The sequence below is a fragment of the Adelges cooleyi genome, unplaced genomic scaffold, assembly GCF_023614345.1.
Source record: "Adelges cooleyi isolate 19-005CV unplaced genomic scaffold, UGA_ACOO_1.1 ACOO_flye_CR_arks_rails_tigmint_CR_PRNA_21, whole genome shotgun sequence".
NCBI classification, from domain to species: Eukaryota; Metazoa; Arthropoda; class Insecta; order Hemiptera; family Adelgidae; genus Adelges; species Adelges cooleyi.
In genome coordinates this window covers 1,983,027-2,001,471 of record NW_026095871.1, presented here as the reverse complement: position 1 = coordinate 2,001,471, position 18,445 = coordinate 1,983,027, and the positions used below count along the sequence as shown (strand labels likewise).

The following is an 18,445-nucleotide window of genomic DNA, read 5'->3' as shown; positions in this document are numbered from 1 at the left end:
AGTGTTATAATAGTTATTATTATCGCGACGTCCAAACAAAGAACGTGCGTTTGTTGCACTGGCGAAAAAAATTGAAAAAAAAAATCAAACGGGACGTTTATAAAAATAGGTAAATAAAAATTAACGACCAGACGCGCAGACCTCGTCGCATGGCTAATCGGAAGAAACGCAATGATCTCTCTGTACGACGAACAAAAAAAAAAAATCTAAAACAACCGACTAGCTGAGAGAGGCGGACGAAAGCGAAATCGACCATATTTTTACTGTGTGTGTGTGTTTGTATGTGTGTGTGTATGCTCTGTTGGTCGGTTTCATCCAATATACACAGTGGGCAGCGGTGTGCCGGCCGAAGAGCAAACTAGAGAAGACAAACGAAGAAGAAGAAGAAGAAAAAACTTACCCGAGGCGAATACGATTCGAAACACTTTTCAGACATTTTCGTGTAATCGCACTAACGTTGTTTTACCGAAATAACAACAACGAAAAAAAATGTATACTCATTAATATCCTAAAATATTGTCCAGTCTAAAAAATATGTAATACATTCTTAACGCGTCTCAGATCGACGTGTAATATGCTATATTTTTTTTTTTTATACTTTATTTTTTATTTTTGAACGTCTTCGTTTGGTACCACGTTTTTATTTTCATAACAAAATTGAAATTGTCATTAGTCGTTTACAATAATAATAATAATAATTCGGCTAAAACATGTCGACTGATTAGAAAAATCAGAAATACAAAGATCTTCGTCTCCAAATTTCCGATTTGAATATTTTCATAATATATAATATTATATAAAATATAATTGACCTTTTTTTTTTACGGTTTTAAGTAGACGGAATGTAGAAGTGGAAACAGCGCTAAGTTAAGTATGATAAACAGTTGTGTTTGGCGACAAGAAAGACTGCATACACATAGGTAAAAAAAACAAGGAATTATATTTTATTATTTGGATAAATAATTAAACTGCTCTTCCTCACGTACTATGTGCGACGTGGACAGGTGTTTTTTTTTAAACATTTTTATACGTTACCGCAATCGGTATGTTTTTGTTTTGTATACAAAGCAATTATTTGTGTTGGCAAAAAATTAGTTTCGAAGAGACGCGACGCGATGAGTATTATTTTCACACTCGACGGCAGCACGTTTTACAGTAAAAATGATAAAAGAAAAACGTCTGAAAAACGGTCACGTCCGCCGGCACCTATTCGCTGATCTATAGGTTTTTGATTATTGTTTACTGTTTAGTTACCAACTCTGGTCGATAATGCCACAACGAAAATACAAACTCGAAATTAAATCAAAACGCTAGCTTGAACGAAAACAAAATAATGTCAATTTCGAGTAACAAAAGTAATAAAAAAAAACGGCGTTTTTCTATTTATTTATTTTTACTAATTAACAATTTTACAAACTATGTACGATTGAAAAATGCGTTTTTTAAATGGTATATGTATATATATAATTATTATTTTTTTTATTTTTAAATATAACGACGCCCATGGCGCACAAAACACACCATAAGCGTTATTGGCCACTGGTAAAACAAAAAATAATAATACGTTTTAACTTTAAAATACAAAAATAAATAGGTGCTATCGGATAATAATTAATGCACCGTCATACGCCTTCATATCATACCTAAGTATTAGACGACATAAGTGAATAGTGATAAATAAAAAAGTTAAGTTTTAAGCTCATCTGATCTCAAAATGTAGCCGAATATAATTGATTAAATATGCATCTTCCGAATAACACAATATAACGACTGATTGAATGAAGTACTTGAGCCAAATACTGTAAGGGAATCAGAACGTCAAGATAGTGTTGTTTTCGTTTATGTGACCACGATTCGCTTGGGCATTTTTGAGATAGTCTTTTCACCGTACTCGGGCACGTTCTGATGGGAGTCTGGTTTCGTTTCGGCCTCGTTCTTGTCGTCGTCGACGCCCTCACCCGATGCGCTTTCAGCGGACGTGCCAGAGGCGGCACTCACCTTGTCTTCGATGGCGTGCTGCTGCAAGGCGCCGTGCGGCACCGGACTCTGGTACGCGGGCTTGGGTGGTTGTTGGTACTGAAGCGGCGGCGGTGGCGGCGGCTGATGCTGCTGTTGTTGCGGCGGCTGCGGATCGTGTGACCGGTGGAACAGTTGAGCGCTCGGGAATTTGCCGGAGGGAAACGTTTGGAACGACGAAAATCCAGTGGCGACCAACGGTGGTCCCCGGGGGTTGGTGACGAAGCCGCCGGTCAGTTGTGGCTGCAACTGTTGTTGCGGTTGGAGCGTGGACTGTTGAAACTGCTGGTAACTACCGGGGTAGATAGACGGCGGCGGCGGCGGCGGCGATGACGGTCCGGCCGACGGCACCAACACCAACGTCTGGTAAGGGGCACCAGGCTGTCCAGACGACGGTATCAACAGCATGATGGGTTGGCTAAAAGATGCGGCCGTGACCGCCTGTTGATAACCCGTCGACGAGGACGGGAACGTTTGGTGGACGGCGTTGGTCGTGGTATCGAAGCTCGGGAATTTACTCTGCTTGATGTACCCAAACGGATGCTGTTGTTGCTGTTGACTGGGCCTGTTAAATATATCATTGAATTGCTGCTGCTGCTGCTGCTGTTGCTGTTGTTGCTGTTTGCTACCAACGATCTCGTAGCTGTGCTGCAGTTGCCTGTGTTTGTGATGTTCCGCCTGAGGGTTTCCGAATATTTCCTCTGAATACCCAAGGTCAGTGTTGTAGGACGAATGTGGCGTATTGACGTACTGCGAGAATGTGGGCCCGGAAAGGGCCGGATGGTTGGCCGGAAAAACGAACCGGTAAGGAAAACTGGGCGGCTGGCCTGCCGAGGAGAAAAGCGACGATGTGCGTGCCTGTGACTGTTGCGGAAAGTAAGAGTCTTGCCTGTTCTCCGAAGGCCTATAATGCACCACTCTGGACTTGATGGTGCAACTAGCGAACGCGGAGGAAGCCCATAAAACTACCTGCATAAATACAAATGTTTATTGTCATTAATTGCCTAATACATATAATGATTAGGGAAGTAAGTACCCTAAGATTTATTCGTTTACACATTACTACAATAAGTCAATAGTATTTCAAATACAAGAGTTATAAGTACCCTTAACCTAACATTTTATCCACTTTTGAGTCAACCCTTATAAAACTTTAAATAGTTTTTGATAATATTCACATTGTTTCGATAACCCCTCCTTTTTTTATACAGAACCAATGAGGGATACTGTTGATAACATGGCTTCTCCTCATTAGCGATCGTTCCAACAAATCCCTGGTTGCAACAATAATAAAAAAATTATATTTAGGCACAATTTAGGGAATATCAGGAAGCGCTTAGCCCAACCAACTTCCATACTAAAAACAACACTCTTATAATATTATTAGTTTTGTAATTATTTAATATCAGATGTTGTAATGTATAATCTTTTTTATCTATTTGATTATAACTTACAAATTTATATAGATAAACCACGAAACAACATTACCTATTTACAAATCGATGTTGTTATACCAAAAATAAATAAAATACCCATGTAAATAACAAAAACTGTGTAAAAAATAAAATTATACATTTTGAAAACTATTAGTATTACATCGCACTAAAAATGTTATCGTAGACTATAAAAAAAAGGCAGATAAGTGCAAGCAACACGTTTGCGAGTCATAATAAAATTACCGACTATTACAAATCATTGAAATTTTATGAAAATTAGGGAAAGTATTTGTTGTTTCATAATAGTGTTTTTTTTTGTATTACGAATAACGTAATATGTAATATTAAGTCTCACTTTAAACGACCACGAGTGGGTTAATGATTTTGAGTAGATCGTGATTGATTAGTTTATTTTTATAAAATGTATATACATTATACATAGATTCTATCTAGTACCATACTAAGTCAATTTAACCAAACTTTACTTAGTGGGTAAATATCCACCTAAACCAATCTTATAAAAAAATATTGTACAATTTAATTAAATGCCTTGTTAATTTATAAAGGTTTTGCCGATTGACGCGTAACGCTTTAAATATTTTCATGTATTGTAATATTTAACATATAATATTATCAAAAGAAAATCTAGTTTCGTTTAGAATATATGATATTATTATTAAATAGGCTACTATTTCCAAAACTAGTTAACACTTATTGAAATTTTAGATATTTTTTAAGAAAAAACTGCTTAAAATTTCTAAAATCGTTATAGGCGAAAAGTGCAAGTTATTTTTTGAACTATGTTTAAAGTCGAAAACTTTAAGCCAAATAGAAATATTTAAGACGAATGATTTCAGAAAAAAAAGTTTTGATACTCAAGTATGTAAAAGATAAGTTTTGAATTTGAATTAATTTTCTATGAAAAATAAATGTTTACCATTTTATTCATAACAAAATTTTCTATCAACAACGAGGTATAAGAGTATTTCAAGACAAAATAAATTCACATTTTTTATTAGATTATTATCAAAATTAATTGCATTAAAAACAAATGGTGAAAATACTTAGAAATTTCGTCGAAAAAATCAAATTCGACACGCCCAGGCTTTAAACGCCATGAAAGCTAATATACTTGATAAGTAGTCCCGAATTAACGGTTAACTGATTTCCCTTTTGCTGTGTTGTTTACAAATATTTATAGGTAGAACACACAGAAAAGCCTAAAGCTTAAAAGCGTGGAATTCGATTTAGCATTCTGTAAAAATATAATACTTATTAAGATTTGTATTTTAGTTATAACAAAATTATTGTTATCTAGCTCTTTTACTAAATGATTTACATAGTTTTTCATAAGCCATTCATCGTTGTGGTATTTTTAATTTACAATTTCGCGATAGAAACATTCCCAACATAAAAGTCAATTAAAACTATGCGATCAACAAGTGCGTAACCCCCGTTATTGATCTGGAGCAACGTCTGTTGATAACTAAATCATATTCGAAGGTACACACAGTCGAGTATCTGAGTTGAAATTTGTTCAACGGCTATCAAGATCACAAATAACTCTAATAGCAATCAGTAATCGCCGGAAATTTGCATTCAGAAAAATTATATCACTAAAATGACAATAATTTATTATGCTTTTTACACGAGAGGGTTTATATGTATGTACTTGCAAGTTATTTTTCGACCGTTATACCACCTAATAAATTGATTAAATGACCAAAATAAATAAACAGTACTTACCGCAAATGAAGGCAACATGTTAACGGTAAGAGTTTTCCGCGAGTACTCTGCGCGCACTGTCCGGGAAACGCGAAAAAATAACCACGGCCGTCAATAGCGGGTTTGTTTTCCTCGTGGCCACAACAAATAGTGGGAGGACAGTGCGAATAATTGTACGGATTGTTGTTAATTTAGATCGCTTTCGTCGAGCCACTTCATAGGGAAACACCTTTAAGATTTATTCTTTTCCCCACCGAAATACAATATATATATTTATATGCTCGTGTATTCCTGCATTGTACCGGTAAGGATCGCCGAGTCATGAGCAATGTCATCGTAGTGTCATTGTTCTATTGGAACGACAATGTTTTACCGCCACTTAATGGTTTCAGCGCGCAAATCTCCCGCCAAACGTTATACGTTTAATAATTTAATGTTTACATGCTTATATCATGTTTATATCGTCATTACCGTTGTAAATTATTTAAGACATTTCGCGTTTATGTTTTTTACTAGACGATTTATGACCACGGACATCGTTATTCTAGCCCCGTACAAAAATCTTAGTAATACTACATTTAAATACTATTTTCTGATTTCTACTTGTACGCATTACATTAGATACTTCCCTGAATTACAAAAAAATTATGAAACCGTTTTTAAAAAGTCAAACTGAACGAGAAAATCAATAGCATTCGAAAACTTCCAAGTAATTTTAATTTTCCGAACTTTATTCATTTTCTCGTTCAATTTAGTTATTATACAATTTTTTTTTACTATATTTTATTTATAATTAATATTAATTTTTTTAATGCTTAAACATCCTTTGCTTATTTGTGTACCTAGATTTTGGATTTTCCACTCCTATTTTTAATACACATCTTTTACAGAAGGACCGTTTCAAGTTTCCCAAAAAAACAGTGAATGTATTCTTAAATTTGTCGTTTTTTAATTTATGAAGTCTTGACTCGTCTATGGAGTGCTAATTTTAATTATTTAACCCCAAATTATCAAATGCTTAAAATAATTATTATTGTTTTATATTTTATAGTTACTGTGGCCAAACAATAAACAAAAAACGTTGAAAATTAGCTGAGAATATTTTATAAATTCTAAAATATTTTCCCGACTTTAGATTTGAGCGAGACTATAAGTAGTTATGATCTGAACCGTAAATATAATTTTGTTTACCTTTTTAGTGGGATACTCAAAATTTATAATACCTAATATCAGTTTCTTAGTTAAAAAAGTTTTAATATTTACTATAATAATTGTGAAAAAATGTAGCTATACTATGTTAAATAGTATTCTAATCTATCATAGCTGTTATTATTACCTAGAAACAGTTATTTAAAGTATATTTTTATTAGTAATAAGTAATACATTTTTTAAAAAATGTATTTTAATTACAACCAGATTTTTTAAACTAAATAAATGTATGATTTAATTTTTTAATTTTACACTCATTCTATGTTAAACTACTTTTTTAAATGGCTTAATGCTGGTACCAAACATCGGTTTACCTAATTTTTTATCAAAATATTTCATTTTTTTTTATGTGTTGTATTGATATTTACACTAACATATCATTTAAGAGTATACACTACATATTTTAACCAAATATGTCGTTCTACTTATCCAGCGTAATAATTATTGAATCATATTATAACAATATATTTGCTCTTAAGCTATTAAAATTTAATGTTAATTGTTTACTGGTAATTTTTCATATCAACTCCCTTACTTTATGATAACTGTCATAATTAAGAAAGACACTAGCCTTGGATGGACTGGCGGTTTTTACTTTTTTGTACAAAGAGTGTAAAGATCGAAATTCGATCATCGAGGTATTGAAGTCAAATTGAGTTTGGAGTTGACAAATTAAAACGCTCTTGAAATAAATAATATAATGTCCTTAACTTTTATATTCGATTAGCTATTACTTTATAGCATATTGGCAAAAAAATTGATTTGACGTTAATTGGTAGTATAATAAAATACCGTACTAAAAAATTGTTTCAAATACTTACATTGTGACGGTGAATTTACCAATACATAATTATAATGTAAAATAATGTTAATACTCTGACAGAGGAAGTAAAAGAGAAAGGGTACGGGTATTGAACGGTTTAAGGGCAAACAAAAAACACATAGGTAATGAAAGAAAATACAAATTAACGACTAATTCAATAATTATCCTGTGCAATGACATAACTTTGGCTTTTTCCTTTTTTTTGGCGGAGAGAACAATGAGCGAGAACCACACGTCTAGGCCATCTAACCTATTGTTGGGCGACTTAATATTGCCAACGGTAACTCTATTATGCACACGACTCGAATTAAGTGTAATTAGTGTACACGCTTATCGACGGATAACGTAATCTGTATTGGTATTGAAAAATCGCCATGTTTATTTGTCCCAGTTTCGTTTCGACATTGCTTTTATGTGGTGTAAATTCCATCGGATTAGAAAAAAATGGTAAAAAAAGAGACAAAACTGGAAAAACGTATATTATGTTGTAAAAAAGTATCTATGAGATGATGTATAAATTTAGATTCAAAAGTATACTGCGGGCCTTACTTTTTTTCGCTCGGATTTCTCGAACGGACATAGGGAAGTAAAAGGTGAATAACTGGTCCTGGCAATTTATCTTTGTGGGCGGCCGCTTTCTATGTTGGCAAGGTCGCCGAATGCCGATGTTTGTTCAATTTATTTTTCCCATCGTCATCCGTATTGAATAATAAAAAAACAAAACCAGTAGATAGCCGATTTCTTTTAATTTCATACACCTCATCAGAGACCATAACAATATGTTGTATATATATATGTATATATATTTGTGTATGTAAATTACTATAATTATTGTTATAACGTCGAATATATATATGTATAATCAATATATATTTAACGATCTGAGCTTTCAACCGGTTTTGATAAATTATTGTTTTGAATTCGATACAAATGAATTCTCAAAACCCTTAAGATTTTAAGTTATTGTATTAACAATCGAATAAGTAAGAACAAAAGGAAGTATCATTTAATATATCGATGAGAGTAACATTACAATAAAGAGGAAAGTGGAACACTATATAATCGCTAATCTCTACAAAATAGTAGTAGTTGTAACAATAACAAACGGTTCGGAACTGTCTATTTGTTCAACTCTTCTAAAAGTGTAATTATTATACTTGGGTAGTTAAATAATTGCATTTTAACGTTATTATAATAAATATAAGCAATAGATACCCGTATATGTTCAAAACATAAAATTTAAAAGATAAACAAGTTTTTAAAAATTATAGCAAAAATGTCAGTGAATAATATAATTTCCTTTTCAACTGAATATGCAAAACTGGTAATAGACATTATTTTTTTGTATTCCTGTTTGCAATTTTAGATTCGCTGTACGATCTTATTATATTATTTTAAATGTACGTTTTCTACAAAGCAAATTACATCAATAGTATTATAATTTATTTTCAAGCTATATCATACGTACATACTTATGTATTTAATTAGATTGCTTACATTTAAAAACGTCTGAATACTTATTATTAATTATCAATGACGACCAAAGCAGAAGCAGTGAAAAATATAAAAATTACATTTTTTACATAATTACATATTATTTTTTAAATTATTATAATATATCTAATGCTGATTTGTTTACATTGTCACCACGGAATCAAACCTGTATTAAAATAACCGATACACTAAAATAGTAGCTCTCATTCGATTTATCAGAGTTGATTGCTCAATTTAAATGTTTAAACTAGACCGTGACACGTAGTAAATTAACACATTAAAATATTTTAAAACGTGAACCATTTCAACCAGACGGTTCTTATTAATTATTGTTTGTTAATTTTATTTCGGTCAAACTTGTTTCGGGTTAACTAATTCAATTTACATTTACTGTTAAAACGGATTTGTCTGTTCCGGTTTCTCTTTAATCGCGTTGCTAGGACAGCTGTCTGTGAAAATGCTTAATTCGGTTCTTAACAAAAACTTCAACGGTGCATTTCAATATATTATTTTTTTTTTTTTTAATGATTAATCGTGGTTTAATTATAAATCACAAAAACATTACTTAAATAATCGGGTAAATTTGTATAATGTAATATTTATATTATTACTAGAAAATATATTATTTAAATCAGTATAATATCTTTTATCTAGTTTGTGAACTTGATTATAACCAATAGTGCAAGTGAATGTGCTAACATTGTTTTCCAATTATCTCAGATTCTTATAACAGCATTTATGAAACTTATTTTTATACGTTTTGTTTGAGGTCTGTTGGAATGTATTATAACTAATATAATATTTATTTAAGAACTCGAAAAAAATGATATGTCATTGTTAAATTTTTATGATTTAGGAAATATTATTGAAATAATAATTATATTGTCATGAATAAAATTTATTTTATTTTATAAAAAAAAAAGTAATAGCCAAAACTGTCCAGTAGGAGGTAGGAGGTAAAATAAAGAAAAACTTATGTTGAAAAAAAATACCTAAGCATTTAGTGCGATGGTTTAAATTTAGACTCTCTAATGAATAATTGGGACTTTTTTTAAATATCTACATACATATTAAGCGTAAACCGTTTTACTTCCACATCCATTATTTTACATAATAAAACATATTATTAGGGCGATGCATATAGCGAATGAGTTGACTCGCATGCACGATTGCTTGCCGGTCGTGACTCCGTTCAACCAAAACAGCGACCGCGAATCGAAACCGCCAATGACATAGCACAATATAGCTAATATTAATTTACAGTTGCGTCAGTATACGAAACGAGAACCCACGCCCGTGAGAAGGACTTTTTTATTATACATTTGCCGAATAAAAGACCACCCTATTTCATTCTACTACAATTCTATTTATATTGATGCAACCGGCAGCATTGGTTTAATCACGACGCCATAAAAATATAATATAACGTCCTACTATTGTAAGTATCATATTATGTCACCCAAAAGTATATCGAGGCAAAATATGAATACAAAAAAAAAAAGTTCTATTTCAATACGAGCTCATGGTCTGAAATACATTTTTACGCAATACGACCGCTCAAGTCAAACAATAATAAGACATATTATATTATTAATATATTATCATACTATAATTATAACGAATTACATATATTATGTGTATAATGTATAACATAGTAGGTTATATTAATAGAAAGTTTGATTTCGGATAACTATTATATCAGATCTCCGTCGAAATAAATAATAACATTACAAAATAATATATCATTCTAGTACAGTTTAAATAATGAGTCTAAGAAAACAAAAACCAAATCGTTAATTCGAATTACTCAACTCGGCGAGAACGACTCCATAAGCCGGTTCGCTCGTTACATATAATATAATAATAATAATGATAAAAAATAATAAACGGGTTTTTTTGCACCGGCGCATTTTAACGGTCGAAAAGTAAACGGTAACTGGTGAGTTTTGCAACAGGTCAAACGTCCATCGAATCCAAAATGTTGATGCTTTCGAAGAATGCTGCAAGTCCACAGTTTGCGCCGTTATAACATTGTAATAGTATCGACTCGTATGATTTGGTCGCTACAATGTAAAAATGGTGGTCTTATATATTATATGTATATTTATATTATACTGTACAGCGTGTATTAATAATAATATATATATATTACTTATATGCTAAATTAATTAACACAATTATTTTGGTACGACAGGAACATTGGCTGGGCGTCAGTATTTTGAACTGTATTCGTAAGCGCTAGGCTTGGAACTGCCGAACGGAGAGGACGGTTCGTACGGTGACGACGACGGGTACGACGAAGACGGTTTAAACGAGTCAGACGGGTAAGAAGAGGATTTGTACGGTGACGATGACGGTCCTTCGTAGTCCGACGAACTGCTGTACGGCGAGCTACTGTAGGGTGAACTGCTGTAAGGTGAACTGCTGTACGGTGAGCTGCTGTAAGGTGAACTGCTGTACGGTGAACTGCTGTACGGTGAGCTGCTGTAAGGTGACTTGTTGGCATATGAAGATTTGTACGGCGAAGAGGATATTGCGTAGGGCGATGACGATCCTGAGCTACTGTACGGCGAAGAACCGGAACTGCTGTATAGCGAAGAACTGGAACTGCTATACGGCGAAGAACTGGAACTGCTGTATAGCGAAGAACTGGAACTGCTATACGGCGAAGAACCGGAACTGCTGTACGGCGAAGAACCGGAACTGCTGTACGGCGAAGAACCAAAACTGCTATACGGCGAAGAACCAGAACTGCTATACGGCGAGGAACCAGAACTGCTATACGGCGACTTGTAAGGGGAAGAAGAGACGTACGGCGAAGGTCCAGAACTTATGTATGGCGATTTGTACGGAGAAGAAGACACGTACGGCGAAGGTCCGGAACTACTGTACGACGGTTTGTTCGGTGAAGATGACACGTACGGCGAAGGTCCGGAACTGCTGTACGACGGTTTGTTCGGTGAAGACGACTCGTAAGGCGAAGGCCCTGAACTGCTGTACGGAGATTTGTACGGTGATGACGCCGAACTAGGGTAAGGTGACTTGTACGGGTAAGCGGGTGTATCGTAAGAGCCTGACGAAGACCCCGAACCGTATAAAGGTTTGAAAGTCTCGTAGGAGGACGGTGTGGAAGGCTCAAACGTGGGCTTATAACTGTGGTACGATGGTTTGGACGATGGGTACTTGTACGAAGAACTGTCTCCGGCTGTCGAGTACACAGATTTGACGGGACTGCCGTATGACGACGACAGTTGGGACGAGTAGTAGTTACTGGACGTGGACGGGTAATTGGACGAATCTTTGGAAGGCGCGTACGACGGGTATTTGCTGGCACCCTTGTACGTGGACGAAACGTAACTGCCTAGTCCCGGGGACGTCGGGTAAGACGGCGCAGTGTACGCCTGCGAGGAGGATCCACTATCCACGGACGACGACGAAGAGTACTCTTGTTTACCGAACGTTACGGGCCCGGGTTTGTACGATGACGGCGAAGCTGCCGACTGGGCTGCCGGGTAAGCGCCGTAGCTGAACGCGGCTGCTGGGTAAGAACTGTGACCGGCGGACGGGTGGCCGTACGACCTGTACCCTTGCTGTTGCCCTGAAATGCTGGCGGCGCCCGGGTAAAACAGCGGGTTGAGCGGCAGTCCGGATGTGGGCAGCACTAGAGTGCCGACTGGAGCTACCGCGGGGACGGCGGCGTATTGGGCACCGATCGCCGGATACTGGTAAGCCGCACCCTGCGCTCCATAATTGGCCACACTCTGGCCGTATCCCGCCGCTCCTTGCGCGTAATCCGGTGCGCCCTGGGCGTAACCGGCGGCACCTTGAGCGTAACCGGAGTCACCCTGCGCGTATCCGGAGTCACCCTGCGCGTATCCGGAGTCACCCTGCGCGTATCCAGTATACGCATCACCATAGTCCTGGGCGTCCCGTTTACCTATCGCTGTTTCTGGTTTAACGTTTGAACTGCTTGACGCTGTCGTTGTTGCTGCTACCGCAACTGTTGCACACAGGAGCAGTGTCGCCGCCAAAAACTAAATAATAAAAAACAATACGTTATTATTGTAATTCTTATTTACTTATACAAAATATGTCATTAGGCAGGGGCGTATTTACTTTAGCCCTTTGAGGGAAAGGCAAATAGAAAAAAAAAATTGCATAAGACGTCAATTTTACATAAACTACTGTTGTATAAATTTTATATCACTGCATTACTATCTTCATACAAACATCAATTTATCAATTTATTTACGAGACCTAAGTAAGCATTAATATTTTGTTTGTTTTTTGGTACCATGTTATTATTTGAAATAATCGTCGTAATATCGTAATTGTCGTAATTGTCGTTATAACATATTTCATAAAACCATGATAATAATTCCTATCAAAAACTAATAAGCTAAGAATTGTTAAAAAAAAATGTCTTACAACATTTAAAATAAAAAGAGCCAATTATCTGAAATAATAGTTTTAATCATTTTATTGTTTTAAACTACATAATAAAATAAGTAAATATCCAAGGGGGGATAATCGCCTCCCTTATATACGCCCCTATCATTAGGTAGCTATACTAGTTAAAAACAATATCTCATGAGGTTTAAAGCTTTCAACATGTATATATATTGAATGATCATGATATGACGTACGTAGCATATCATATCATTGATATGGCGTACGTTTGGCACGCCTAAAGAATTTGTTAAAAAACACAATTTCATTTTTTTGAACGATATTCGCATTTCGATAAGGTTATGGGATAAAAAAATAAATATATACAGATTATCTCAAGTACACATGAAATCAACGACAATTTTACAACCGGAAATACATTAAGCAACGACAACCAGTTACGTCAAACGGTTTGGATAAAAAGTAATATTGTGGTCAGAACTCAAGATCCGCTAACTATCACTTTATTATCATCCGCGTAGTCACCACGTGCAAAACGGAAAACCCATAAGACTTTCTATCGGTCTTAAATCCCGCTGACTTAGATCGATTGTGTAATTTAGTATAAAACGAGTATGTATCCATTTATTATATTGTTAGTAGTTTCGTTGGCGAGATCGCAATATTAATAATATTGATCATATATTTTTATTATTATAGTGAGAAAAAAAAAGTAGAAATCGTCGAGTGGGATTTTTTTCTATTCTTCCATCGTATCGCGTGCACCGTGTGTTTTTATACAGAAACATAATCATACCGGTTTTTAGAGCGAAATTCAATATGTATATACCTATTTCATTCCGGTTGTAGTCAATACAGCATAACCTAACCGCGAAGCTTTCAGACCTTTCACCGTTACACGGGTGTGCGTCCCGTCGACTTTGGCTGGCAATTAGTGAGACGTCTAGTTTCAAAATCAGCTAAAAACGAATTTTGAAAATGTTCATACACAACAAAAATGATTTCTTCATAGGTGGGCGATTTTGAAACCAACCAAGATTTTCCCAATACAGTTTGAGTTAGTTATGATCTTTATTTGATATTACTCAATGATAGTTTTGCATACCACACTATGGTATGCAAAAAAAACACGTTTTCAAAATGTCTTTTAGTTGGTTTTGAAACTAAGACGTCTCGAGTGAACTAAGCATTTGGAAAAACGGATCGTTTTCTGTCGACGTTAGAAAGTCGTTTTCGTTGTTAAACGTTATTGTTACAGTCGTATCGCGCCGTAGGGACGTGTTATGCAATTTAACGCATTTGTTTCATCTACATGGCAGTGATACATATTTACATCTGATTAACCATAAGTGAGCAAATATAATTATATATGCTTGTGGCGACGCTCGTGCACGTTTACGGATCTTTGACAAGAAACGGCCGGTCGATTCGTCTCGCCCAGTTACACACACACGTAATGGAATGAATCAGATGCCTGATGCGTTTATAAACGTTGTTTGCTTGTCACAATATAATATAACACCTAATAAAACACTAATAAACAGATAGACGGGCACTTAAAAAGTGAACGTTTGTGTCGAGAAATCAAATCGATTTTTCAATGTAAAAAATATATGTATATATATCTGAAATAATTAAATTCCGGCGTTTTGACTAAAAAAAAAACGATACAGTAGTTGTGTCTGTAAGGTATGACGCCGTATTTATACTAGTGATGGAAATATAAAAAAAATTCGGATTTTACCTAAAAAACGTTTTATAAGCCTTATAAACAATCAATTCAAGTACAGTATAGATTATAGAAAATATGTATCCAAATAAATAGTATTTGATAAAATTGATGTACAAATATTAAAATCGTAAAAATCCGCTTTGGGATTTCAGATTTTCTGTTTTCAATGATAATTTTTTTTCGACATTGTTTTTAAAATTATTTATTCATGCAATTTTTTACAAAACGTATTTCATCTGTTATACTGAACATTTTCTTGATAGTAACTAGTGATGATAAGGTACGTAATCTTTTTGGAAAATCCGAAATTTTTGGATTCTCAACACCAATATTTGTACATGTCTGATTCTTTACATGGTTTTAAGTTAAATTATGAAAATTTTATATTAAATTATGGAAATTTCCTATTAAAATCGATAAGTGCGGTTTTTCTGGCGAATTGAGTATGTAAATTGTCTACATTCAATTGCAAACCAGTTATCGCGATATCATCTGTAGATAAAAAAGATATGTTATTGAAACACAACTTTCTGATTTCTTTGCTATAGAGTTATAAATTATAATTAATGATCTAGCCGTATAGAACGAGTGCACATTATTACCGCTTCGATCGCTTCATCATTTATTCATTTTTTATATACATCTAATCCGTCTAATGCACTGAATGAATGCGTTCAGTGAAATGTTGACCGAAGTTTGTTTTTTTTTTTCATAGATCTCTTCATTATCAAGATGAACCTAATCCAAATCAACTGCATATGCAAACTGGTTTATTAGCGTGCTAATGATATTTACAAGAAATAAACAATCCGAAAAGTGTTCTTAACGATACTGTGAACATCAACAACGCTTAGAAATTTAATTTTTAACATTATTTTTACAGTGTACACTGTACACACACACACTCTTGCATTAGAAAATATGTAATCTCACTAGCGACGCGTACACGTTTGTGATCAGAATATTTTATGGTTCTATGAAAATAAATTAGTGGAGTTGTATCTACCCAGAACATTTAACAATGACATAGTGTTCATTAGGTTAACTGCACTAATTTTTGTTTCCTACTTTCAGGAAAGTTCTCTCCCGATAAACCACAATTGGAGACTTCTAAATTATGCTCATTTCTAGTGAATAAAAGACCACCGAATTTGCATGACAATAGGCCGAGTAGGTACTTTGAAACATTTCACGTAAGTCACCTACATATTATTCACCCACGTCTCTTTTCACTTTTATTTTAAAATTTCTTTTTTTTTTTTGATCAATTGTTAAATCTAGTCGCGATCCATTATCGGGGAAGAGACTAAGATGACTCGGTTGTTTTCCTGGAAACTATTTGTTAGATCATATTGTATTATATAAAAAAACATGCACACATATTATTATGTATTGTTAATTTAATTCAGTATTTTATTAACATGTATAATTATATTCTACTGATCTCATACAAGTGGCATGGATCATCCTAATTCTATCTTTAATAGGATTAAACCGTGTAATTGTAAGGAAACGGGCAAATTTAAATACGATATTTAAACAACTTGACTGCAACTAGTTTTTTTTTAAATCTTATTTTTTTTACATTGTCTAATGACAGTCAGTTGTTAATAAAATAATAGAGTGTCTTTTTATTGTTATTGAGAACTTTTAGTTATAAGATCTCAATGTAATGCACAATTAACTTGTAACATTTACCAATTGTTTGTTTTTGGGGGAAAAATTGGATTTACATTTACGCCAATCATTTACAGTTACCCCTCTTCGTATTATACATAATGTATAATATATTAAATGTAAATATTCTTGTTTATTGGCTTTCTGGAATAAGTAGTAAAACTTCTACTACTGTAGAATGACCCACAGCCCTTTATCTGCCACTGGTTTGATAACATACATTTTACTGTTAATATTTAGCAAAAATAATTTTATAGTTTTTTATTTATCATTAAAATATGAGTATAACTTGTTACTTGCAATTTTTATTTAAAAAAGGTGGATTCATTTAGCCTATAGTTGCTTTTTTTTAAAATAATAATTTCACAAGTCTAACATCTAGCAAGTCCGCATTGCATGTAGGTTCTTCAAATATATGTCATCAACTGTTTCAACTGATATTTTAATCTCGATACTAGGAAGCCGGTTATTAGAATTTGTAGAGCATGGTAATTTTTTCTAACTGGTTTTTAATGCAATTATTAATAATCATAACATATTTAAATATACAATATTTACCTACTTACAATCAATCATACTTTTAAAGTAAAGTTATATAAAATACAATTTAATTTGCATATACTGCTAACAATATAAACACGAGATTCACATAAAATATGTTTTCAAAGTCATGGCAAAACTTTGGGTTTATATTTTTATATTGAATACAACGCACAAGAACTTATTCATACAAATTTATTTTCATTTCTGGTATTGTATAATATTATTAATATTTATTAGTTTACTATAAAGATTTTGGTGATTTTACAGTTATGAATTAATGTATGCGTTTTTATATATATATGGACATAAGCTTAAAGTCAAACCTTAGTACAAAGTGAATTTATCATAATGCCATATAATTTATGTTATTAAACTAATAAAAATATATATTTTGATAGCGAAAATTGAAAGTTTTTTGGTAAACTTTGTATTTTAAATAAGTGTACACTTTTGCAGTGATGTGGTGAAGTGTTATATTCAGTCAGAGTTCAGACTAAACATTTTTCGTGAAAATGGGGGTGGGTCCCTTACTTTTCTACAAACAAAAGTCTAACATCAGCCCTTTACAATCATGGTCACACTTTTGAAAAGATTTTTTAGAATAAGTAGTTAGACATTGAAAACTATGTATATGTATAGGCTATAATGGTACAGCATTTATATTAATTTTGAAGTGTTTATATTATAGTCCATGAGGTACACTCCAATTACATTATTACAGGTACTTGAATATTAGTATGTTTAGTTGTGAATAAATAAATAGGCTGTAATAGAGTTATTGTAAGTGTACCTACATTTTTTACACAAAAAATGAATAATTATTTATTTTGTCGTACACGGATAAAACGGAAAAGCTTTTATTTTAAGTATATCACCAGACCCCAACGGCTGACTTACCGGCATTGTTTTCAGCGACATGTTTTGTGGTCTGCGACGATCGCCGATGAGTGTGTGTGTATATAGTAATCCAACAATTGATTGTACTGTTAAAACAATATTATATCATCTAGACGAACACACACTTAAAATAAACATACAAAGAAAACGTTTTGTTGTAATAAAAAAAAAATCGTGTCCCGTCTCAGAAGTGTTCTTGCTCTACGGCCGGCAATGTAAGTAGCTCATAGTGCCATCCGGGTGAATATATACGAACCGACCATCTCTCCCACCGTAAGGCCGCGCCGGTGCCGAACACACGGTCGCCGAAGATCCGACCACTTTTACTTTCGGTCCGGTCGATGCCGCCGTTACGTTTGTTACCCTTGGCACCTGCGCGATCCGCCGCCTGTGAACTTGTCCTCCAGCAGGACGACGGCCGGCGTCGCTCGGTCCTTAAGGCGACCGGTTGCGTTCGCACGCGACATTGTCGACCGCGCGTTC

General features: G+C 34.1%; 2 protein-coding genes across 5 annotated transcripts; both read right to left on the bottom strand.

Moving 5' to 3' along the window:
- Positions 1 to 1,502: 1,502 nt before the first annotated feature.
- Positions 1,503 to 5,309, bottom strand: LOC126834485 (probable serine/threonine-protein kinase mps1). Its single transcript, XM_050566433.1, has 2 exons — positions 5,199 to 5,309; positions 1,503 to 2,985 (listed from the first exon to the last, which is right to left on the bottom strand). Exons 1-2 carry the CDS (start codon positions 5,214 to 5,216, stop codon positions 1,840 to 1,842), a joined length of 1,164 nt encoding a protein of 387 aa, XP_050422390.1. The 5' UTR covers positions 5,217 to 5,309; the 3' UTR covers positions 1,503 to 1,839.
- A 4,976-nt stretch (positions 5,310 to 10,285) lies between these two features.
- On the bottom strand, positions 10,286 to 18,200 carry LOC126834483 (uncharacterized protein DDB_G0271670-like). 4 transcript variants are annotated; one of them, XM_050566429.1, is made up of 3 exons: positions 17,963 to 18,200; positions 11,195 to 12,737; positions 10,286 to 11,164 (listed from the first exon to the last, which is right to left on the bottom strand). In XM_050566429.1, exons 1-3 carry the CDS (start codon positions 17,981 to 17,983, stop codon positions 10,914 to 10,916), a joined length of 1,815 nt encoding a protein of 604 aa, XP_050422386.1. In that variant the 5' UTR covers positions 17,984 to 18,200; the 3' UTR covers positions 10,286 to 10,913. The 4 variants fall into 4 exon arrangements, with proteins under 4 accessions (XP_050422386.1, XP_050422388.1, XP_050422387.1 ...); XM_050566431.1 differs by having other exon boundaries at positions 10,286 to 11,134; XM_050566430.1 differs by having other exon boundaries at positions 10,286 to 11,578; positions 11,633 to 12,737.
- Positions 18,201 to 18,445: the final 245 nt, after the last annotated feature.

Coding starts and splice junctions, on each gene's coding strand:
- LOC126834483 (XM_050566428.1), bottom strand. CDS start 17,983: ATGTCGCTGAAAACAATGCCG. Junction 12,738..17,962: donor TGTCGCTGAAAACAATGCCG/GTAAGTCAGCCG, acceptor TTTATTATTTAG/TTTTTGGCGGCGACACTGCT.